This window comes from Rosa chinensis, chromosome 5 (assembly GCF_002994745.2).
Source record: "Rosa chinensis cultivar Old Blush chromosome 5, RchiOBHm-V2, whole genome shotgun sequence".
NCBI classification, from domain to species: domain Eukaryota; kingdom Viridiplantae; phylum Streptophyta; class Magnoliopsida; order Rosales; family Rosaceae; genus Rosa; species Rosa chinensis.
Window position 1 is genome coordinate 73,701,050 of NC_037092.1, and position 25,622 is coordinate 73,726,671.

The following is a 25,622-nucleotide window of genomic DNA, read 5'->3' on the forward strand; positions in this document are numbered from 1 at the left end:
GCACCAATCTGTTGTTTAAATTAAGCAAACGTTGTTAACTTGTTAACTTCTACTGGTGACTTCTTGGGATATTCATTACATGCTTTAATCATCATCTTTCATAAATGAAAGGTTGTCACCCTTACGGAAGGGTTATCCCAATTAATTGAAGAGGCATATACATCCCTATATAAAGGGGTGATACCTGCAGATTAAAAATATAACTTAATTCCTATATCTTGAGATACTCTCTGCTTTATTCTTTCAGTTCCTCCAATCCATTACTTCCCTGCTTTACAAAACAAATCTGGAAACTATAAACTGCTGTTTTAGTTCCAGAAACCTTGAGCCTCTTGTAACTTTCAATTGAGTGTTTGGTTGATCTTCGTAAGTGCAAGACGCCGATCAACAATAGCAGGACTGCTAGGCTTCATTGTATCCTAAAGGCTTATTAGATCAAACCCCTTTGCACACTTGTTGTGGGGCAAATAAAGTCTAAAGGAAAGCATAAATTCATACGTGCCTTTGAATGGGCCTCATCAAAAAGCCCGCGGATCAAGTGGGCCGATGGAGGCCCGCCGGCCCGCAGGGCTTTTGGCCCGGCCCGGCCCGTCAAAAAACCAGCAAAAGCCCGCCTTGGTGGGCCGATGGAGGCCCGCAAAAACCCGGCCCGGCCCGCCAAAAGCCCGCAAAATATTATATATATATATATATGTGTGTGTGTGTGTGTGTGTGTGTGTGTTTATATATATATATATATGTGTGTGTGTGTGTGTGTGTGTGTTATATATAGATATATCTATATATGTGTGTGTGTGTTTATAAATATATATATATAGACACATATAGATATATATTTGTGTGTGTGTTTATATAGATATATATATATATATATATATATAGAGATATATATATATAAATATATATATATATATCAATATATCATATATGTGTGTGTGTTTATATATATATATATATGGATTAATTCCTGTTTACCTACCTGAACTTATGGTCATTCTTCATGTTAGTCCCCAAACTTTCAATTTCATCAAGAATACCTCTGGACTCCTAATTTTCATCAGCCGTGTCCAATTCTTGAAACTCCATCCAAAATTTCCGTCAACTGATGACATGGCAGGAGACAGAAGGGCTAAAATGGTCAATTTACATTTCATCTGCAATTTTTTTTTTTATATCGGAAGGGAATCATTTTCCTTTTCTTTTTGATATCTTCGACATAAGGACCAAGCTCCACATCTTCTCTGTCTCCGATACCAAGATCTCCAGATCGTGAACCTCACTCTTACAGTTCTCTATCACCGTGAGGTGAATCGCCTCCATCAGATCTTCAAAACCGTAGGGATCGAGTATGACGAGAAGGTCCTCCGTTCGGCAACCACAGGAAGGCCTCACGGCGATCTGCTTGTGAAGCTGGCGTCAGAGTCGCGGTGGCGGAAGTGCTCGAGCGGCTTTGACGGTGGCAGTGGGTTCATGGACTACTTGGGTCGCCGGTATTTGAATTTCGTTGGTTGCGATTTTCTTTTTCTGTTTTGTTGCTGGGTTCAAGAACATAAATATCTAGAATTGATGGATTCAATTGTTACAATCTGGATTCAATTGCTGGGTTTTGGAGTGTGAGAGAGACTGAGACTCTCAGTCTGAGAGAGAGTTAGATCGCAGACTGCTGAAAAAAAAAAACTGAACAAGACTTGATATTGTGGCTCAGAGTCTCAAAATCTTGGAGGAGATGTTGTGTTCATATAGAAGAAAGAATTTGTCAAGAAATCGTGATTACTTGATATCGTGGAAGATATTATTCCTTTAAGTCCTTATTTTCATTTTAAAAAACATTGGCTTTTTTAATTATCGTTTTTAATTATTATTTATTTATAATTATAATCAAATAGGGTTATTATTGAAATTTCGCCCTTCTGTCTCCTGCCAAGTCATCAGTTGACGGAAATTTTGGATGGAGTTTGAAGAATTGGACACGGCTGATGAAAATTAGGAGTTCAAGGGTGTTCTTGATGAAATTGAAAATTTAGGGACTAACATGAGAAATGACCATAAGTTTAGGTAGGTAAACAGGAATTAATCCTATATATATATATATAGAGAGAGAGAGAGAGATATATATATATATATATATATATGTGTGTGTGTGTGTGTGTGTGTGTGTGTGTGTGTTTATATATATATATATATATATATATAGAGAGAGAGAGAGAGATATATATATATATATATATATCAATATATCATATATGTGTGTGTGTGTGTTTATATATATATATATTTATATATATATAGAGAGATATATATATATATATATATATATGTGTGTGTGTGTGTGTGTGTGTGTGTATGTATAGAGAGAGAGAGAGAGATATATATATATATATATGTGTGTGTGTGTGTGTATGTGGAAGTTCTTATACTATTATACTTCTATATAAAATATGTGCATATATATATTCTAAATATCGGTTGACCAATCCGATCGGTTTCGAAAATATGGTGAAATTGGCTAAATTTTTTACCACACTTATAATAAACTAATCCAACGGTCGGTTTTTCCATTTTCTTTAAATTGATAGGGGTTGCTCTTTGGAGTGTTTGATATATAAATATAGGTTTATAAGAGTAACTACGTTTGACCTAGTTGATCGAATTCGAAACGAGAACCAAATTGGCTGGATTTTCTACAACCACCATAAAACATTACAATCTCTCCATCGAGCGGTTGGTTTGTCTGAATTCATTTTCCACTTCATGGTTGCTTTAGAATGAACTTAAACAATTTAAATGCAATGTATAAGTCATACAACTTTAGGAATAAAATTGGTATAGTCCAATGTGTTTGTAATTAAAATTAATTTTTTTAATCTTATGTCCACGCACATCCATTGATGGAATATATACAAATGTGATGTGAAAAAATAAGCACGTTTTGCTGTTGTCACGCCATCGGTCAACCAATAAAACATATAAGTGACTACAGTTGACCAATCCGGTCGGATTTGAAAATATGGTGAAATTGGCTAAATTTTTTACCACACTCATAATTTATTGTAATAAACTCATCCAATGGTCGGTTTTTCCATTTTCTTTGAATTGATAGGAGTTGCTCTTTGGAGTGTTTGATATATAAATATAGGTTTATAAGAGTAACTATGTTTGACCTAGTTGATTGAATTCGAAACGAGAACCAAATTGGCTGGATTTTCTACAACCACCATAAAACATTACAATCTCTCCATCGAGCAGTTGGTTTGTCTGAATTCATTTTCCACTTCATGGTTGCTTTAGAATGAACTTAAACAATTTAAATGCAATGTATAAGTCATACAACTTTAGGAATAAAATTGGTATAGTCCAATGTGTTTGTAATTAAAATTAATTTTTTTTATCTTATGTCCACGCATATCCATCGATGGAATATATACAAATGTGATGTGAAAAAATAAGCACGTTTTGCTGTTGTCACGCCATCGGCCAACCAATAAAACATATAAGTGACTACGGTTGACCAATCCGGTCGGATTTGAAAATATGGTAAAATTGGCTAAATTTTTTACCACACTCATAATTTATTGTAATAAACTCATCCAATGGTCGGTTTTTCCATTTTCTTTGAATTGATAGGAGTTGCTCTTTGGAGTGTTTGATATATAAATATAGGTTTATAAGAGTAACTATGTTTGACCTAGTTGATCGAATTCGAAACGAGAACCAAATTGGCTGGATTTTCTACAATCACCATAAAACATTACAATCTCTCCATCGAGCAGTTGGTTTGTCTGAATTCATTTTCCACTTCATGGTTGCTTTAGAATGAACTTAAACAATTTAAATGCAATGTATAAGTCATACAACTTTAGGAATAAAATTGGTATAGTCCAATGTGTTTGTAATTAAAATTAATTTTTTTTATCTTATGTCCACGCATATCCATCGATGGAATATATACAAATGTGATGTGAAAAAATAAACACGTTTTGCTGTTGTCACGCCATCGGTCAACCAATAAAACATATAAGTGACTACGGTTTACAAATCCGATCGGATTCGAAAATTTGGTGAAATTGGCTAAATTTTTTACCACACTCATAATTTATTGTAATAAACTAATCCAACGGTCGGTTTTTCCATTTTGTTTGAATTGATAGGGGTTGCTCTTTGGAGTGTTTGATATATAAATATAGGTTTATAAGAGTAACTACGTTTGACCTATATGATCGAATTCGAAACGAGAACCAAATTGGCTGGATTTTCTACAACTACCATAAAACATTACAATCTCTCCATCGAGCGGTTGGTTTGTCTGAATTCATTTTCCACTTCATGGTTGCTTTAGAATGAACTTAAACAATTTAAATGCAATGTATAAGTCATACAACTTTAGGAATAAAATTGGTATAGTCCAATGTGTTTGTAATTAAAATTAATTTTTTAATCTTATGTCCACGCACATCCATTGATGGAATATATACAAACGTGATGTGAAAATATAAGCACGTTTCGCGGTTGTCACGGCATCGGTCAACCAATAAAACATATAAGTGACTACGGTTGACCAATCCGATCGGATTCGAAAATATGGTGAAATTGACTAAATTTTTTACCACACTCATAATTTATTGTAATAAACTCATCCAACGGTCGGTTTTTCCATTTTCTTTGAATTGATAGGGGTTGCTCTTTGGAGTGTATGATATATAAATATAGGTTTATAAGAGTAATTACGTTTGACCTAGTTGATTGAATTCGAAACAAGAACCAAATTGACTGGATTTTCTACAACCACCATAAAACTTTACAATCTCTCCATCAAGCGGTTGGTTTCTCCGAATTCATTTTCCACTTCATGGTTGCTTTAGAATGAACCTAAACAATTTTAATGCAATGTATAAGTCATATAACTTTAGGAATAAAATTGGTATAGTCCAATGTGTTTGTAATTAAAATTAATTTTTTTTTTATCTTATGTCCACGCACATCCATCGATGGAATATATACAAACGTGATGTGAAAAAATAAGCACGTTTCGCGGTTGCCACGCCATCGGTCAACCAATTAAACATATAAGTGACTACGGTTAACCAATCCGATCGGATTCGAAAATATGGTGAAATTGGCTAAATTTTTTACCACACTCATAATTTATTGTAATAAACTCATCCAACGGTCGGTTTCTCATTTTCTTTGAATTGCTATATGTAGCTCTTTGTTGTGTATGATGTATAAATATAGATTTATAAAAAATTAGTGTCTTTAAAAATTTATTTATCAATAAATTAGTATCTATATATAAATATAGATTTTTTTTGGTACAATATAGTTATATAAATCTATTATCTTTGGTTGTATTTGATCATTATCCATTGAATTTCCAAAGCTTGATTAAAAAAAAAAAAAAACTTGTGTCTTTAAATATTTATTTATAAATAAAGCCCGCAGGGCCCGGCCCAAAAAAGCCCGCAAGGCCAAGCCCGGCCAGGCCCGAAAAAGCCCGCAAAGCCCGCTTTATATGGACGGGCTTGGATCCTTTGATTTTTAATAAAGCCCGGCCCGGCCCGGCCCGCAATTATTTAAAAATATAGCAAGGCCCGGCCCGGCCCGCAATTATCTAAAAATATAGCAAGGCCCGGCCCGTTGATGACCCCTACCTTTGAAGCATTTTCTTTCACTAGCCATAACCCACAGACATAGAAACTCAACAGTTATATTAAGACATGTGCAGGATGTTCCTTGGGATGGCTGCATCGATCATTTGTTCAAAAGTGCTCATGATCTTAATGACCAGTACTTGAAGTCAAATTACCACAAGGAGATTTTATTGGGTTCTAAGACATGTCCTGGTTTTTGCTATGATAACTATATCTTAGGAAATGAAGATGGCTTGGTGCCCCCCTATTGTTATGCATTTTGGTGGACTAACGAGCGGCGTACGCGGGATATTTTGACTACTGATAAATCCCTCATCCCTTGTAATGCAATGACAGTTCCACTGAAACTGAAGAACAATAAAAGTCCTCAAGGATATCTTAAAGGATCCACAATGTTCACGGTAACTGACAAGCTGATCATAAGACCCCTATCTCCTATCTTGGGCTTTTCTGTCTTAAATGAATTGAAGGTGCCTGTGACTGACATAAAGGAGGAAACTGTTCAAGTTGGCAAGGTGGAGGTGAGTTAATATTGTTTGCAGAATCATTTATTTTCTGAATCTACCCATTCAAGTACTCTGTAACCATTCTCATTGTATTCTTGATAATTAATGCAGTTTTTCTTCTGATAAAATAAACAAAAAAGTACTCTGTAGTTCTGTACTCCTTCACAGCCACTTTTCCTTGCCGCATTTTTATTTGTAGATGTCTTATTGCAGGCTTTGCATCTTCTGGTGGCTTCTTTTGTTTGCGACTCTGCTCTAACTGATGTCTTCATCAGGCAGCTGAACAAAGATTGTGCTCCAAGCTAGTAAGGAACTAAGGATAGTAGTGTTTTCCACTTTCCTTATGTTGTATAAAAAGGAAAGAAATTACAAAATCGTTCGATCATTATGCAGGAACTGATTTGCAGGACCAACTAGGAATGTTGACTACCTTTGAGACTCTTAGGTGCCCTGCAAATGAAAACCGTGATAGTTTTCTTTTCTTCTTCTGTTCCAAACATTGTGGCATACTCACCCCGCACAAATTTCTTTTGAAATCCTGTCACTGCCTATGTTAATAAAGCTTTGCAGTTTGCATGGTTTTGCATTGCTAGCATATGTCAGTCTTTCTCCCCCTTTGCACCGCTCTTCTATGAATTATTTGTGGGCAACGTGTGCTGTAAGGAATGATCCTTGATAAAAGTTTGGTTTCAATAATATTTATTGGAAACACATACTTATTTAATTGGAATCTTGATTGTGGTGCATGCAAGTTTCAAATATGTGTTCTTCTAAATTCTAATCCTTACCCATCATTGTTACTTCAGCTATTACCAAATGGGACTAAGGAGTCGACTGATTATATGTTTGATTTTAGTTTGAATTTAACCAGCTAGTACCAAATTTAACCAGGCAGTCGACTCAATTTAACCTTAGCTGAATGTCCAATATTCTCTCCTCAATTATATGTTTGATTTTTCTTTTCTATGATTTTGGCCTTTGATCAGTATCCTCCATTTTAATTAAATGCCATGTGAGCTAGTTTTTCCCAGCAATTAGACGCAGCAATCTCTCTTGGGAACCTAAAGCGGACGCCCTGGTTCCCAACCCAACTCATAATCTTGCATAAATAGAGTTGCTCAATTTTTGAAATTTTCGAGAGCACCCCCAAATTTAAACCAACCATATGGACAAATACAATAATTCCCTTCTCAACAGAAGTGGGCCGGGCATCCAAAAAGTAAAGCAAGAAAAAACTTCATTTGATTAGATTTGCTTTCAGAAACCAAATCTTTGCCGTGTTCTTTGTGTCTCCTGCCTGAGTGACACTAGTACTCTGTCACTTATAGATACAATCATACAGCCAATTAGATTTTTGGAATCATTTTATGTTCCTAATTATAAATTGAGAGTGATTACTATGGTAAAAATGAAGTTGCTCATATCTGAAATATACCTTGTAGCCTTGACTGCTACAAATTTGGCTATAGGACACCGATAGGGGCCTCTGATACGCGTTGGTTTCTAACCTAGTCCACTCTGGCACTGTTGGACTTTATTGGTGCCTTTGCGTTTCCAAGGCACCGAATATCGGTGGCCCAGTACTCGAAATCAATAGGACAACAGAAGAAGTAATTGAATGGGCCCAGCCTTTTATGCCAATATTTGCGTAACCCACCTCTATGTCAGAAGACGTGGGTTAAAGTCATGGCCTAAACCTCTTTCCACACGACACGACGTGGGTTACATCATGGCCTTGATCTCATTTTGGAAAACTTTGAAACCCTAAACCTACTTTCGACCTCTGCCTGCCCTCAATTAGATCTTAATCAAATTGAAGCTATACATTGTTCTTCAGATTGGAGATTTCCGATAGATTTGGAAAAAGAAAAAGAAAGAAATGGATGATGAGTATGCTAAGTTCGTGAGGCGGATGAACCAACCCAGGTAAATCTTCTGGGATTTTTGTCAATTATTCTCCTTTTCTGGGATTTGATTTTTTCTTGTTTTGATTTGGCTTCAGTTTCGCTTTTTAACTTTTTGAATTAGTTTTTTGAATCTGGAATTTTACATGTTCCTATTTGTGCAATTGAACAATCATTAGTTGTTTAATTCAGTCTTATCGGTCTTGAAAGTAAAGATATTAGTTTGTGTATGTATTTGTTTCTAAGATATTCCTCATCTCCCTCTCACCATCTTCCCTTTTTGCTAAGAATTGTTTTAAATTTATATTTTTAGTGTTCAACGTGATTGACCGTGATGGCAACAAAATCAGAGACAAGGTCATTATCAATTATGTACAAATTATAGGTACTTGAACAGATTGTTCTAATGTTTACTGTCAAGTAGTCAAAGGGTTGTAGTATCTTGCTCTGAATATGAAATCATATATACTCTTTTGTTAGGGCAACTCCAACAATAGATTCTATTTTTAGCACCCCCTTATTGCACTATTCATATGACTTAATTCTCATCTCCAACAATGAGGTGCTATATGGAGTAGTGTCTTGATTAAAATATAATATGAGTATAATGTTGATGAATATTATATTAAAAGTATGTTAATCTAGTTAAATAAAGTAAAAAATTAATTTTAATTTTATCATAATATTTAAAAATTATTCTTTTCATTTAATTTATTTTTTGAGAAAAATTAATTTTTTATTAAAAGAATGGAGGATATTTGGTGTGAAGGAGATGGGTGAATGAATGAAAAATTGTGAAGGAGATGGAGATATTGGTGTGAGGAAATAGAAAAGAATGGGTTGGTATTTATAGAATTTCTCACAATTTACTGTTCCAACGGGTATATTTTTTTTCCCTCAATTTTCTGGTAATGTTTAAAATTTTTTTGGAACAAAATAGAAATAATAACCCTTGATTCAATAAGAGCCACTGATCACATTTTTTTCCCTCAAATCTGAGTCGTCAGATTAAATAGGACCAATTTGAGTAAAAGCAAATAATAACCCATTTGCTGGGTCCCATAAACAGTATCCGAGTCTTGGTCTTGGAAAAGTCTCAAATATGAGACTTGGGATGAACCCAAGTTCTAAAATTTTAGGACCAACTCCCCCTAAAAAACATTGTTGGAGATGAAAAGTCCTATAATTCAACAAAATCTGGTTTTGAACCCTATTGTTGGAGTTGCTCTTAAGCCAAATTATTTTAAGGCCCAGTTGAGTATTGCTTCTTGGGTACATTTATATCCCAGGTAAAACTCAATTCACTTGAAAGCTCTTATATGTACCCAATGATTTATGCTTTTGATTTGTTGGAAGGTACATGGATCCTTCAATCATGTTCTAAACCCTGTTTTACTGACTTTGTAGCTATTGTTGTGAATGATAATGACTATTCATGCAATAGGTATTGCTTAATGTATGCGATTGACAGACTCATAATGTATGCGATTGACAGACTCGTAATGTGCGATTGATTAGTATAGCTATTATGTATTGTCATTTGTATATATGATGTAACCCTATATAAACCTCATGGTGAGATGAATACAATAATTTTTTTCCAATTCTCTACAACACGTTATCATCACGATACTCTAACCCAAGCCCTAGCCAATAAAAAAAACCCTAACACCCCAAATTTCTTTCACCAAAAACTGCCGCAAGCTCTTAGCCCTTGCTAGCCATACAGTGCGCTGCTACTGCAGCCCTTGAGCACCCGTGTGCCTCCTACTGCTCTTGCAGCATCGTCGCACGCCTGCTGCCCCTGCAGCACAGCAGCACGCTCGTTCCTGTGCAGATCAGCCTGTTTACACGCCCCGAAACGTCTTGATCAAGGCCTCAGATCAAAATCCTTCATCAAAGTTGTTCGTCTCTGCCTCTTCTATCTGACCTCCAAATTTCAGCCCTATTGGAGTCGTTTTGAGATATGTACACCATTCGAAGTGGGAGCTGTTCAGAAGCGAATCTGCTTCGAATTTCAACAAGTTTTAAATATTAAAGTTCCTGCTTTCTTGTCTTTTAAATTCCTTATTTTCTGCAGGATTTTCAATATACGAACATGGGTTCGATTATTTAATAAAGCGGAATTGTGGGGATTCACGCTTAACGAACTAAGAGTGTTCATAATGCTCGGACTAAGAGCGTCCGTAAGCATCAAATTGTGACCATATTAAAAATTATTGTTTGGTCTAATCCAAAAGAGATTCTTGGAAATTGTTTTCTTGGTAGCATAGCTTGGAAATCTTATTATTTTAGTTTTCGTGAAAGTTTAGCTCTGAAACTAATATATCTTCTTTTCTTATTTTCAACAAGATGTCGAATGAATCTAGACTCGACTTTCCCACGCTTGACTCAACAGACTCGGATTACCACAATTGGGTAACCGATGTTGAGAACCACCTCACTTCAAAGGGAATATTACCCATAATCCAGGCACCTAACTCGGATCGTGTGTTCGTGCGAACACCTACAAAGCATGCTCAAGCAGTTATCTTGATGCGAAGCTGTTGAGTAAAAATATACACACAGTGAGCGTAAATGTCACCCAACATAATTTCACTCGTATTCATTTAGTGAATAGAGTTTTAATTATTTCGGGTTCAACCTATTCAAGACAGAATGTGTTTCTTAATTATATTCCCTTGTCACAGGGAAACACCCTTTGATTCCATTTATGAAGAAACCAATTGTGGATGTGTGTTTGTTTGTTTGTTTTTGCGGCTACACCCGAATATTTGAATGGGTTGCCTACGTACCCTTGGAGAGGGATCAAGCCACTCATAGTTCAAGAATTCCAATGAGTGAATGACTCATCGGAGAGTATTGCTTTTAGAATGTGAATAGTATTTGGACGAATTTGGTGTAAGTGAACCAGGGATTCGATTTGTTTTGGATTTGTTTGAGGAGGCTATGACGTTTCCTGGTGTTTGGCGGAATTTGACTGATGAGGTCAGGGATTCGAATTAGATGAACCAGGGAGTCAGGATTTTTTGTTTGGAATTGCGATTGCATCTAGTGGGTCGCTAGATTGCCTACATACCCTGTAAAGAGATCAAACCGTTGTAGTTCGAAGAATTTGTATTTCTGGTGGTGAGAGAATTTTGTGTCGACGGATGTACATGTATTTATTTTGAATTCGTCGAATGTATTTCTTCTGTAGACGCCGGAATTTAATTTGGGCACCCGATATGTTGAATATTGTATTGGGCTGTGTGAATTGGCTTTTATGTTGTCGACAAACGAACTTGGCCTGGCCCAAATATTGACATAAATGGACTTAAAAGGTGATCTGTATTTCTGGGCCTTTAGCTCCATGCTGGGTCAGGCCTAAATGATTTGGACACCCACTTTCCTTTCCAGGCCTTTAGCTTTATTATGCGTTAGGCCCAATTGTAAGGCCCACTCCATCCATGAGACTAAACTAATAACTCACTATGCCAAAAACTGCATCACACTACACTTTTTAGACAACGAAAAAAAAATTTCCGTTGTGTGATCATTGAAACTGCTTCACACAACAGGTTTAATGAGATTGGCGTTGTATAAGGAGGTCGTTCATAAATTTTTTGGGTCCAAGATTATTGTACAACAGTTTTAAGGATTTGTCTGTTGTCTGAATGTAAAAAAAATTTCCCGCTCCTGCTCAAATTTGGGTCGAAATTTTGACTCACCTTGCACAATAGTATTGTTGTATATGTTGTATGAGAGTAAGTTGCAAAATAACATACAAGGCATTTTTTTGTTTCCGTTGTGTAAGTTTGGAAGAAAATCACATGTACCCCAAAATGTGAGTGAGTAGCCCCAAAAAGGCCAATATTTGAGTGAAATGCTGTTAGACGATAGTAAGCTCCTACAACGGAATGACTTATTTTTGTTGTGTGAATGTGCGATGGTAATCCTAGGCGGGAAAAATGAGTTTGTTTTGCACTAGGCAGGAGATTTGCTAGTCATGGATCTCTAAGCTGAAGTTTCATTGTATATTATCAGACAACCAAAATTATTTTGTGTGTTGTCTGAATTGGTTATACAAATAAAAAACTAAACTTAAATGCACTTTGTCTACCACACTGACAAGAATTAATAGCTAGGGCATACATATTGTCTCCCATCTTCGACAAAACAGCAAAACTTAAATGTACTTGGCCGTTTTCAACACTGGGGTAGCTAGTCTTCGACAAAAACCTGAAAACTCATATCTCATAGCAAAACCCCGCCGTGTTCTTCTCTTTATGGATCGAACCCATCTTCATCTCCAAACCCATCTTCTTCTCATAACCCATCTTCTAGAACACCATCTTCTGAAAACACGGGATTAGGGTTTTCAATTTGGGGATTTGGAGGAGGAGGAAAAGGGGGGAGGGGGGAGTTAAATCTGGATGAAGAAGATGAGGAGGAAGACGAAGACTCAACAATAACAAGAACAACGAGCTGGGTTACTTGGAACAGTAGCGGAAGAAGATCATCGTCGATATCCTCTGCCCGAGGTGGTCTGTTTGTCAAGGTAAAGTTTGGAATTGGGCAAAAATACTTGAGCTGCATGTGTTTGAATTCTATTTTTGTTCCGTTTAGGAATTTGGGGTGAGTGCGACTTCCTTAATTGGTACTGCATGTGCAATCGTTCATATTCTTCTCTTTGGTTGTTCTAACTTTACCTTGTTAGATGATTGTCAAGTCCTCCGATTTCTGTCAGGTGTTAAAGAGATGGGTATATTTTCAAATGTAAATGTTAGTTGTCCAAAAGTGGGTGCCATCTTTGTTTGGTGAAAGACCATTCTTTTTACTCTGTTAATTCTTGGTAGATTATACTTATTTGATCGTTTTGTTAATTGGTTTATGGATTTTGTGGTTAGTAGTTGTTTATTGAATTGTTGGTGAAATCTTTTCTTTATTATGTTTTGTATGAACAACCTGGTTGTAATTTAGATATTCTTGTTGTCTGTAGGTACTTAGTAAATCTTCTTGAGTGGAAACCTATGTATGTGTGTGCATTGAATGAAAAAAGTTTAGATTTTTTTGTTGTTCTGAAGTTGGTTTTGGTTTTCGAGTTGCAGGGAGGAATCGAAGTTCTAAGAACAACAAATCTGGGTCGAAATTTGCTTCTGATTCTAAAAGTGGATCTTGAAAGAAAATTGAATGTCAATGCTGTAGGATACCATTCCCATTTTGTTGAACTTCAGGTGTGTTTTTTTGGCTCAAGGATTATTTGTATTATGAGCTCAAATTGTAGTTCATTTTGTATGTATACTACACTGTTTGAGAGCAAAAGAACTGAACTTTTTTAGACGTAGACTTATGAGAGTGAAACTGGTTTTCCTGTTTTTTTTTTTTTTACATATAGTAATTAAGTTAAAAGTATAAATAAACCGCCTTGTGTTCTGTTCTTGTAATCAAGATACCTAATTGAAGTACATAGTAATGTGAACTGGTCAATGAGGGTGGCTTATATGTTGAGTTCTTTTCCCACTTTTGACAATGTGAATAACTTTGATAATGCATTGAGTTTTGGTGAAGTATTGATGTAGGGATTTCAGTTCTCTATTAATTTAGTCTGGATATGCTTTTGGTTTATACAAAACAGGAGTATTTAATTTTGAAGGTCTGCCTTAAATTCTCGGCTCCATGTTTTGGTTTTGGTTTTGGTTTTTCTTTTAACCACTGCTTTTAACCATTAGAGTTGGGAGATTGAAGCTAGCTAGAGTTAAGCAAGAGTATTGCTGGGAGCTTAACTGGTAAGGTTTTATGTCAAAAATGATTCTTTGTATTCTTTATATCATTCATAAAAAATGGTTGTGAATAACTGATCTATGTTGTTTGTTTATTGAAATAGGCTGCTATATCTCTGTGTGGGCAGTAAGCTTTTGTAGAAAACAATAAAATATTACATCAAACTAAGTGTGGAACATGTTTATTAGTTGGGAAAATGTTGTCCAAACATTTTGGTATGGTTTGACTTGGTGTCTTATGGTTATGCATTGATCTGCATTTACCATGATTAATTAATGCATTTTGAATGTATAAGACAGGTAGGCTACTAGAAGTTTATTAAAAGAGATGCATTTCGTCATATGCATATATTTATGCTAATTGTTGTTTATATCATGTATTGACTGAACTAATTTGATGTTGAGTACCTATATATTTCTGAGCACAGTTAAGATACTTTTTGAATGAATTTTTGGTCGAACAATTTTGTTTTTTACTTCTCTGACATGTAAATTGGTTTATATAGATGCTTTGCTTTGTCACTCGATATCGGAGTATATATAAATGCAAATTGCTGTCTTTTTTAAATGGTTTGGTAAATGTAGGTCTGGTTTGTGTTATAAATTAGTTTCGTGTAATGTAGATGGATAGGTCATGGATGCATGCTGATAGGAGGTCTTATGAATATAAGCTAGGAGTGAAGGAGTTTTGTCAGTTTGCTGTTGATAATGCTAGAGACCCTAATCGCATTTGTTGTCCTTGCACAAAATGTGGAAATATGAAAGACTTTTCTGCACAAGTGATAAAGGATCACTTGTTTCTAAATGAGATAGACGTAGGTTATGATAAATGGGTAGAACATGGGGAGGTTGTGGTAGAGTCAGAATTAGATAGTGATATTGATAGCGCAGAGACAGAGGGTGTTGAATCTGAATCTGTGGAGGGTAATGTGGGGGCAGATTATGAAGTACAATTAGATAGTGATGTGGAGTTGGAAGGCAATGAGAATGATGAGCTTTCAACTGAGTGTAATGAATTCAGGCAGTTTGTAGAAGATGCCAACAAACCCTTATACCCTGGTTGCAATAGGCACACAAAGATGAATGTGTTGGTTAGGCTTTACAACTTGAAAGTGAAGCATGGTATGAGTGATGCAGCATACTTCCGACTGGTTGATTGCCTTTGCTGAATTTCTACCCATAGGAAACGAGATACCTGCCTCTGTGTACGAGGCAAAGAAGACTTTGAGTGCATTGGGAATGGATTACACCAAAATACACGCTTGCCCGAATGACTGTATTCTATATAGAAAACAGTATGCTGATGAAATGTGTTGTCCTACATGTGGTATTTCTAGGTGGGAAGTCTGCAAAAACAAAAAAGAAAGGGAGGGAGTACCTGCAAAAGTGTTGTGGTACTTTCCACCGATTCCTAGGTTCAAAAGAATGTTTCAATCAATTGAAACATCGAAGAGTTTAACTTGGCATGCCACCAACAGAAACAAGGATGGCTTAATTCGACATCCTGCAGATTCTACGTCTTGGAAGTTGGTAGATGATAAATGGCCAGATTTTGGTAGTGAGCCAAGAAACCTACGGCTTGCATTGTCATCAGATGGGTTCAATCCCCATAGTTCCTTAAGTAGCAAGTATAGTTGTTGGCCCGTTATTTTGGTAACCTATAATTTGCCTCCATGGTTGGTAATGAAGAGGAAACACATGATGCTGACCTTATTGATATCAGGCCCTAAACAATCGGGAAATGACATTGATGTTTACCTTGAACCGTTAATAGATGACTTGAAGCTGTTATGGGAAGGGGTGAATGGAGTTTATGATGCCATTAAGAATGAAACTTTTACCCTTAGGGCTTTACTATTCTGGACAATCAATGATTTTCTAGCTTATGGTAACCTTTCAAGAAGTATAGTGAAAGGCTATAATGCATGTCCTATTTGTCTTGATAAAACAGAACCTACAAGGCTAGTTCATGGAGGAAAGATGGCCTACACCATTCATCGACGGTTTTTAGGAAGACACCATCCTTATCGAAAGCTAAGGGCTGCTTTCAATAACCAGCCAGAACATGCAACAGCTCCAGTGCCATTGAGTGGAGAAGAATTGTTGAGGAGGTTGGAGGAGGAAGTTCCACAGTGGCCGTTTGGAAAAAAAAAACCTCCTCCTACTTATAGGGGTGCTGAGGATGAAACCAGGCCATGTTGAAAGAAGAAGTCGATATTCTTTGAGCTTGAATATTGGAAGTATCTCCCAGTTAGGCACTGCCTTGATGTCATGCACATTGAAAAAAATGTGTGTGATAGTCTAATAGGGACGTTGTTGAACATTCCCGAAAAAACCAAGGACGGACTGAAAACTCGTTTGGATTTGGCGGAAATGGGTATAAGGCAACAGCTACACCCAAATCTAGATGGTCCGAAAAAGAAGCGCTTGCCATTGGCAAGCTGGAACCTAACAGTAGATGACAAAAAATGTATGTGTGGATCATTTCATGGCATGAAGGTTCCTGAAAATTATTGTTCAAACATTTCGAGCCTTGTTTCAATGGATGATTTGAGGCTGACCGGACTTAAGTCCCATGATTGTCATGCCTTAATGCAACAGCTACTCCCAATTGTTATTCGAGGGGTGTTGGAAAAACCGGTCAGAGTTGCAGTAATCAGGCTTTGCCTGTTTTTTTAATGAAATTTGCAGCAAGACTATAGATGCTTCAAGGCTTCCAAAAATATAAAGTAATCTGGTCGAAACTTTGTGTGAGCTTGAGAAGTATTTTCCGCCATCTTTCTTCGACATAATGGTTCATTTAACAGTCCACTTGGTTAGAGAAGTTGAACTATGTGGACCGATTTGTTTTCGATGGATGTACCCTTTCGAAAGGTATATGAAGGTGTGCAAGGGGTATGTTAGAAGTAAAAGGCATCCGGAAGGGTGCATTGTTGAGTGTTATATAGCTGAAGAGGCGATTGAGTTCTTAGCTGAACTTCTCCTTGATGACAAGACTGTTGGCATCCCAAAAGAAAAATACATAGTTGACAAGCCTACCTCTGGTGCAACTGTTGAGTCAGTTTATGGCAAAGAATTTCAGCAAGCTCATCTATGCGTGCTTCAAAACACTGATGAATTTAGAAGCTACTTTTTGTAAGTCAATCATTAAATTCTATTTTTTACAGTTTTGTTTATTTTGTTGTTCTAATGCTTATACACTAACACTTTACAAATATTGTTGTAGGGAACACATGGAGCATTTGAAGAGGGAGTTTCCCAAGTACAAAAAGAATAAAAAATGGCTGCTGGACAAACAAAACATGACTTTTGGCCAGTGGGTGAAGGAGAGGGTAAGTATTCTCCATTTCTTGTATATAATTGTAGCTAGAAATGTTTTGGATGATTTGAGCACAGAAATGTTGACTGTTATATTTTATTTTGTAGGTTGAATCACAGCTTGCAGAACCAGGTTGTGACATCCCAGAGATTGTGAGGTGGATAGCAGATAAACCAAGCAATGAAGTCCCCAAGTTTAGTGGTTACCAAATAGGGGGGGGGGGTGCAATATAACACTAAGTTTCGCGATGATCTTCGGTCGACACAAAGTAGTGGGGCTTATTTGGTTGCCAAAACACCTCAAGTAGCTAGTGCTAGGGACAAAAACCTTATTACTGAAGACTATGGGGTGATTGTCGAAATATGGGAGCTTGACTATGGTCATTTTAGGGTTCCTATTTTTAAGTGTGATTGGGTAGAGAATCAGAAGGGTGTTAGAGTAGATGATCTTGGGTTCACTTTGGTTAATCTGAATAGGAAAGGTTATCTAAATGATAGTTTTGTTTTAGGAAAAAGTGTGGAGCAAATAATTTATGTTGAAGACCCTGTAGATTGTAGGTGGCATGTTGTGGTGAGAGTCCCAAAAAGAGATTACCATGAATATGTTAAGTATGATGATGTTGGGGACAACATTCCTTCTCACCCCCCCCCCCCCCCCCATCGCAACTACGATGCCTACTATTCAGTCACTTGATAACTATCCGGATGAGGAGCCAATGGGTTATAGGCGTGCAGGGGATGAGGATATAGTAGTTGAGGGAGAGTAGTTCACATAGTAGTATTCATGTAATTTATAATTGTCATGTGTAAAGGATATTTGGCTCACTAAATGTGTGTTCAACGTTGGTTATTTTCTGTTAAGTTTAATGTACCAAGTTAAAGTTTATGTTATTTTAATTACTCTTACTTTCTGCTTCAATTTGTGTTAAGTGTTTGTTATTTTAATTACTCTTATTTTCTGCACTAATTATGTGTAGTAATATGTGCTAAAGTGTGTTATTTTAAACACTTGCAGATTTATGTACTAATATGTGGTAAGTGTTTGTTTTGGAAATGACTATGATTTTTCTGTTTTGCTGTACTAATGGGGCTAACATTTGTGTAGATAATGGCGGGATCACAATCTACTAGTGTATCGAAGAAGACAAAGTCGAAGGAAAAACGTTCGAAGCCTAAGAAGACCAAGTCTTTGAAGTCACCAACAACATCTTCATTTTCTGATGGATCTCACTCAAAAAAGGGAAAGTCCAAAAAGAAAGAAGTTGAACCAACCGGGGGACTAAAGTTGCTGAAGCGGTATGCGGTGACTATGTCACGCATTACAAGCCGCAAGAATCGTATTCAGAAGAAGGTTGTTTTATTTATCCGAAAAGGGACCCCTTGTGGGAAGGTGGCTAAGCAAATGCAAAGCTACATTGGTGTATTGGCAAGAAGGAAGGTATCGATAATAAGGGAAAACTGGAAAGCGGCAACTGATGAAGAGAAGAACAAAATCTGGCAACGTGTTCAGGTATACAAATCAGTCTCAGTTTTATTAAGAATTAAAGGTGTAGTTAGTTAGTTTGGTATAATAGTGTTCATTATATTGTTTCAATTTTTCGCTATTTTCTGAACCTTGAACTGATATTTAGCAACGAAACACGCACATGTTCCATTTTTGATTGGTCCTAAAGCTAAAAAATTGGTCTTGGAATCTGCTGCAACGAAGTGGAGGCAATTCAAGTCTCTACTTACTTCCAAGTACATTATCCCCTATTTGGATGACCATGAAGCCTTGCGATATCCTCCGGATGATTATCCTTTCATCCTTGCTGACCATTGGACATAATTTGTGAAAATGCGGACGAAGGCCTCATTCTTGGTATAAATGCACTTATACTAAAATCATTTACTTGTACAAATATCAAATGCAGTTATGTATATATAGACTTCTCATTTAACTAAGTATCCCTATTTTGCAGGAAAAGCGTCGTGAGCAACAAGAGAGGCGTAGCTTGAATAAGTATCCTCATAGAATGTCCCGTAAGGGATATGCAGGGTTGGAGGATGAGTTGGTTAGTGAAACTGTTTTCTACCTTACTAATGTGGAGTTTACACCATGTGTAATGCATGCATTAACCATTTCACTTTGTAGGCTACCGGAATGAGTGACGAAGAAGTTGATAGGGCCACTTTGTGGATAAAAGGACGGCAAACAAAGGATGGCAGTTTCAAGGATGAGGAGTCAAAAAAGACTGCTGAAAAGATAGTAAGTCCAATATAGAAAGCCTATTATGTATGTATAAGGTTTCTGAACATGATGTGTGATGATATTTCCTACTCTAAACTCTCAGGCAAACTTGAAGAGAAAGGTTACTAGTGGAGAACTAAATGCTGAAGGAACAAATGATGTCTTGACATTGGCTTTGGGGACTCCAGAGCATGGGGGAAGAGTGCGGGGAATAGGAGGTTTTGTCACTCCCTCTACTTACTTCCACCTCCCTAAACGTAGAAAGGAGAGCATAGAAGCTACTGTCAGAGTTAGTGTGCAGAAAATATTGTTAGAGGAGAGAGAGAAGATAGTAAAGGAGGCAAGGGAGAAGATACTAGAGGAAGCGAAAGAAAAAATACTTGCAGATGAGCGGGCTATGTGGGAGGCCAAGTTTGCTGCACTTGAAGCAAAGGTAAATGGAAAAGAAGGTGCAACTATTCAGCCACATGCATCTGGCCAAGGAAGTTGCTTCAGGACAGTAGATGAGATTGGTCAAGAATCGGATAAAGCTCCGTTGGAAGAAGTAGCAAACATTGTGGATGGAACTAAAATTCGGAGCATTTTTGAAGCAATGGAAAACAAAACCCTCATACATAAAAGGAAACGGACAAAGGTCGCTAAGGAAGGTAGGTTGGATAAACGTCCTTGCTCCAACGGAGGTAATGAGTTTCCCAAGTTGGTTGAGAAAGTAGTTGTCAATCGTGAGGATGTCACTGAGGCTGTTGAAGAAAATGTCAATCTGACTAAGGAGCCGGAGAATGAGGAGGGGGTAGAATACGTGAATTTGACGATGTGTCCACCCACATCAAAGGTAATTTGGTCTTACTTAACGCCAATAATGAACTGGAAAAGATCAAAGTTTAATTATCAAAGCTAAACCAGTCGGTCATTTCATGATTTTTCAAAAAAACTGTACTTGTTTTACTCTCATTTTTTGGTAGCTTAAAGGCGAATCTTCAATGATCATTTTGAACTTGGTTTCGTGAAAAACGGAGTTGAAGTGAGTCCGTTATGTTATTTTTAAGTTACTGCACTGTTTCAGAATTTCATTGTGAATGGCATGAAACTCTGGAAAATAGTATCTTTGAATGTCTACTTGAAATCTGGAAAGTTGTGCTGCAAATCGAAGAAACAATAGTTGTTGGTGAATAACTGTTATTCCTGTTTCCAATTTTTTGAAACTGTCTCAAGCTTGCAGGTTATTGTTACAAACAGCTATAAATCTTGTTTTTTTTTTTGTTTACATTTTAGTCAAAGGTAGCTGAGGTTGAATGCAAGTTGGCAATAGGTTCTGTTGAACATATTGTTGCTTGTGCCACTGTTATGGAGTGCGAGGATCCTTCCCAACTTGTTCATGGCACTCCACTAGGGGATGGCAATGTGCGCGTTTCTATCTATGCCGCGCTTGAGAAGAAAGCAAAAGTGCCATTTCCTGTGAAAGATGAAATTGAAATAGTGAAGCAGGCTATGGGGAGTTGGGTAGCATGGCCTAAACACCTAGTCATAAAATCACATCTCAAGGTAAAAACTCAGTCTAATTCAATCTATAGATACTTTGGTAACATTCAATTGTTTATAGAAATTCACAAAACTTTAGATATGTAGCATATATTTATGATATATACCTCACATTTATTTTCTTATTGTAGAAACCTCCCAAGGATAGTGCTGAAAAGAAGATGAAAAGGAAAGAGATAGGGGAAGAAGACTCGGAGATTGAATTTGGCTTGGCTAAATTGGCACCATCATTACCAGCTTCATTGAAGATGTTATGTTTGTGGGGTGAAGATGCATTCAAAGATGGGCATACAATCAGCTTCTACATGGAGCCTGAAGTGTTTGGATTTTCTCGCAAGACTTATATATTGGGAAAATATGTTCGGCGACTGGCAATCATGAGGGAATTAACTGGAACATGCATTGTAGTGTACCAGAGGTAGAAAATATGTAGTACTGTTATTATATATATATATATTATTTTTTTTCTTTCTTCCCAATGCCTTGATAAGAAATGCAGTTGCTGAAACTTACTGACTTGGTGTAAATGTTTGTTACCTTGATAAGAAATGCAGTTGCTTAAACTTACTGACTTGGTGTAAATGTTTGTTGCCTTGATAAGAAATGCAGTTGCTGAAACTTACTGACTTTGTGTAAATGTTTGTTATCAGGTACCTCTATGATCAGTTGAAGGCTTATAAAATGCTTGACATGGTTGCATTTGTTGACCCTTCACTTGTTGGTGCTGTGGGGTGTGGGAATGGAACTGTCAGGGCCCAACACATCAAAGATAGACTTGCAACTGCTAAACCAGGACAGATGTTCATGTTGCCATTTAACTTGGGGTAAGTTCACGAAGGTTTGCAAACTTTCATAATTAAGTAACTTGTGTCAAAAAAAAAATTTAGTGTTCAGGATATATGACATTTTGCATGCATGTAGTGATCATTGGACTTTGACACTTGTTGATCCAGACAAACAAACCGCCTATTTTATGGACCCGCTAAAATGACGCTTACCCACAGGAGATTGGATGTCTATCGTGGAAATGTAAGTCACTGGTTTATATATTGATCACACATGCCTCAATTTTATAAAATCTGTTGAATACACTTGTTGTTTCCTTTCCTATACGGTACATCATCGATTATATTGTTGTTTTGGTGTAGTGCTATGCGTATGTATAATGCTGAAAAGAAAAAGCAAGGCCGGAGTTCAGTCCAATGGAAAAATTTGGCTGTAAGATTCACTACTTCTAATTTTCAGAAAACAATATTTCATTTTGTCCGATTTCACTTCTTGAGTCATTTGATTGTGTTTAGGGCATTCCTCCCCAACCTAGCAACAAGGAGTGTGGATACTTTATCATGCGATACATGAGAGATATCATTGAGGATAAAGACATGTCATTGTTTCCTACGAAGGTATCAACATATATATAGCTATAAATATAGTAACTAGACTCAATTTCTCAGAACTTTGTTATTATGTCCATGCCTTATTCACCAAAAAGTTTGGTCACTAATCCTTTTGATATAATAAACTGATTTCAGTGGGAGAGGAGAGGCAGCAGCTAATACACCCAACCAGATATTGATCAAGTGCGAAATGAGTGGGGGAAGTTTGTTGTCAACACATATGTGCATGAGCCTTGAAGTAGTGCACTTGTTGCTGGTACAATTTTGATAAGGAAAGCATCTTTTTTGTGCTTCTCTGCTGGTACATTATTGTCACGCACCATGTGGCATGTTTTGGAACAATACATATATGTGTATCAGCTTTTTGATGTCCCAAGTAGATGGGCATGCACTAGAATGCTTTTCTTGTTTAAAATGTTGGCTTTCTTATTTGGAAATGCACATCTTTTGCTTTTGAAGTTTAAAGTATTGGTTAGATTACTCATTTGATGGTTTCCAATATTCGTGCTTGATGGAGTACTGTTCATTTGGTAAATAGCCGAAATGAATGCACAATCTAATTCAGGAATGGGATGTTCAAATGATCACACAACAGAATATATATAATGTCGACTGCCCGTTGTCTGAATGGCCGAAAATGGGGCAGAAACTGATTGCCATCATTCATATCACACATCGGTTTTTAACAAATCAGTGTATTCTAATTTCTACTCACACAACAGAAGCAACTAAAGTCAGTTGTCCTAAACATTAATCATACAACAGAAGCAATTGAACTTTGTTGTCCAAAAACTAAATCAGACAACAGTTGCAATTGAACTCCGTTGTCCCAAATGTTGATCATACAACAGATATAGTCCAAGCACTGAAGTTTGATGATCAATCAGACAACACAAAAAATAAAAGTATGTTGTCTGATATGCTTAACATACAACAGCTTGAAACCAAGCACTGTTGTCTGAAGGCAGCGCTTCAACTGCTGCGCAGCTGCGCATGACATCTGCCGAGCTATCTGTCGAGCCATCACACAACAGTTATAACACATACCCGTTGCCTGTTTGTTTATCAGACAACTGTGTTCCACCGTTGTCTGAATTTTCAACAGACAACGGCTCGCTCTACAACGGTGGCACTCCAAACAGTTTCTGTCTGTCGTCTGATAAGGATTTTGGCATAGTGACTCTATCCTCACATCAGAAAAAAGATTGATGTCCCTAAAAATCATGGACATGGCGCCACCCCTAGGGGTATTGGGCATGGTGCCACCACCACTAATAGTGATGACAATGTGGCTCAGGCCGGGCTCCCAGCAAGGAAACGTGGGAGGCCCAAAGGTTCGATGGATTCTCGCCCGAGAAAGAAAGCGAGTTTGGCACAGAAAGATCCATTAATCATCGACCTAAATAACCCGTCTCATGAAGATATTCCGGATTATGGTTATGTCCAAGAGACATCATTGGGGGACGCTCCAATGTTAGAACCAATTCTAGGGAATAGGGAGATCTCCATGAATTACACTAGTGTACATGAGACATTGAATCGAGATTCTATTATCCTTGATGATGTGTTTGCATAGTCTATTGCTCAAGGAATTATAGAACACGATGATATCGAACCTCGCTCCATTGAAGAATGTCAACGAAGAGCAGACTGGCCTAAATGGAAAGATGCGATCCAAGTTAAATTGGATTCACTAACAAAGAGACAGGTATTTGGGCCTATAACGCTGACACCCGCAAGTATAAAGCATGTTGGCCATAAATGGGTCTTTGTTAGAAAGCGTAATGAGAAAAATGAGGTTGTTAGATAGAAAGCCCACCTTGTGGTGCAAGATTTCTCACAACGCCCTGGAATCGACTACGAGGAGACATATTCTCCCGTAATGGACATTATAACGTTCTTCTACCTTGTCGGTTTGGTAGTTTCTGAAAAACTTGACATGCAGCTTATGGATGTGGTTACAGGATGTCTCTATGGGGATATATATATATATATATATATATATGAAGGTTCCAGATGGACTTCAATTACCCAAGTCAAGTGGCTCTAAACCACGGAGCGTGTTTTCAATAAGATTGAGACGCTCACTATATGGATTGAAACAATCCGGACGGATGTGGTATAACCGTCTAGGTGACGACTTGATTGGGAAGTGATATGTCAACAATGAAATATGCATATGCGTGTTTATAAAGAGGACAAGTTCCGGATTTGCAATTGTAGTAGTTTATGTCGATGACATGAACCTAATTGGAACTCTAGATGAGTTAAAGGAAATGCTAAGTACTTGAAATCCGAATTTGAGATGAAAGATCTTAGGAAAACACGGTTTTTCCTCGGACTAGAACTCGAGCACTGTAGTGATGGGATTATGATCCATCAGTCACCATATACTCAAAAATTATTAAGGCGCTTTAATGAAGATAAAGCAAAGCCTGTGAATACTCCCATGATCGGTCGTAGTCTTGAGCCTGAAAAAGATCCGTTTCGTCCAAGGGATGCAGACAAAGACTTATTAGAGGCTGAAGTGCACTATCTAAGTGCAATAGGCGCATTATTGTACTTAGCTCAATGCACAAGACCAGACATCTCATTCACAGTGAACTTGTTAGCTCGACACAGTTCTGCGTTAACACGCCGCCATTGGATTGGCATAAAGACAATCTTTCGATACTTGAGAGGTACGATTGATATGGGCTTGTTCTATCCCTACAGAGAGAAAAGAAATAACGGAAGTGTGAGATCGGACTCCACAAGGAAAAACGCCACCTTCCGTGCTCCTCCTCCCTTCCATCAAAATGACAACAATGTCTTGATGGGTTTTGCTGATGCAGGGTATCTCTCTGACCCTCACAAATGTCGCTCCCAAACGGGTTATGTTTTTACCATGGGAAGCACTGCGATATCTTGGAGGTCTACAAAGCAGACCCTTGTTGCTACTTACTCAAATCATGCAGAGATTATCGCTCTACATGAAGCCGTGCGAGAATGCATATGGCTAAGGTCTGTAGTTAGACACATTTGAGGAACTTGTGGTTTGAAGTCTACCACAGATGAACTTACATGCATTTATGAAAATAATGCAGCTTGTATTGAGCAAATGAAGTTAGGTTTCATCAAGGGCGACAACACCAAGCATATATCGCCTAAGTTCTTTTACAATCAGCAACAACAAACACTTCTAAATATTGAAGTGAATCAAATCCGTTCAGAGGATAATGTAGCAGACTTGTTTACCAAGTCGTTACCTAAATCCACCTTTGAGAAACATGTGAAGAGCATCGGATTAAGAAAGTTATCCAAACTCCCATAATTGTA

At 37.2% G+C, this 25,622-nt stretch overlaps 1 protein-coding gene and 1 long non-coding RNA gene across 2 annotated transcripts; both read left to right on the plus strand.

The window, feature by feature from the left end:
- The first annotated feature begins 14,443 nt into the window (after window positions 1-14,443).
- Window positions 14,444-16,022, plus strand: LOC112164025. Its single transcript, XM_024300269.1, has 2 exons — window positions 14,444-14,942; window positions 15,004-16,022. Exons 1-2 carry the CDS (start codon window positions 14,444-14,446, stop codon window positions 16,020-16,022), a joined length of 1,518 nt encoding a protein of 505 aa, XP_024156037.1.
- Window positions 16,023-22,004: 5,982 nt separating this feature from the next.
- LOC121049378 lies at window positions 22,005-22,458 on the plus strand. The gene is made up of 3 exons (XR_005799774.1): window positions 22,005-22,125; window positions 22,209-22,310; window positions 22,440-22,458. It is a non-coding gene; the product is annotated as an uncharacterized LOC121049378 (long non-coding RNA).
- Window positions 22,459-25,622: the final 3,164 nt, after the last annotated feature.

Excerpts from the sequence above, each read along its gene's own strand:
- LOC112164025 (XM_024300269.1), top strand. The coding sequence starts at position 14,444 with ATGGATAGGTCATGGATGCATGCTGATAGGAGGTCTTATGAATATAAG. Across the intron at positions 14,943-15,003 it reads CAACTTGAAAGTGAAGCATG|GAAACGAGATACCTGCCTCT; the intron begins GTATGAGTGATG and ends TTCTACCCATAG.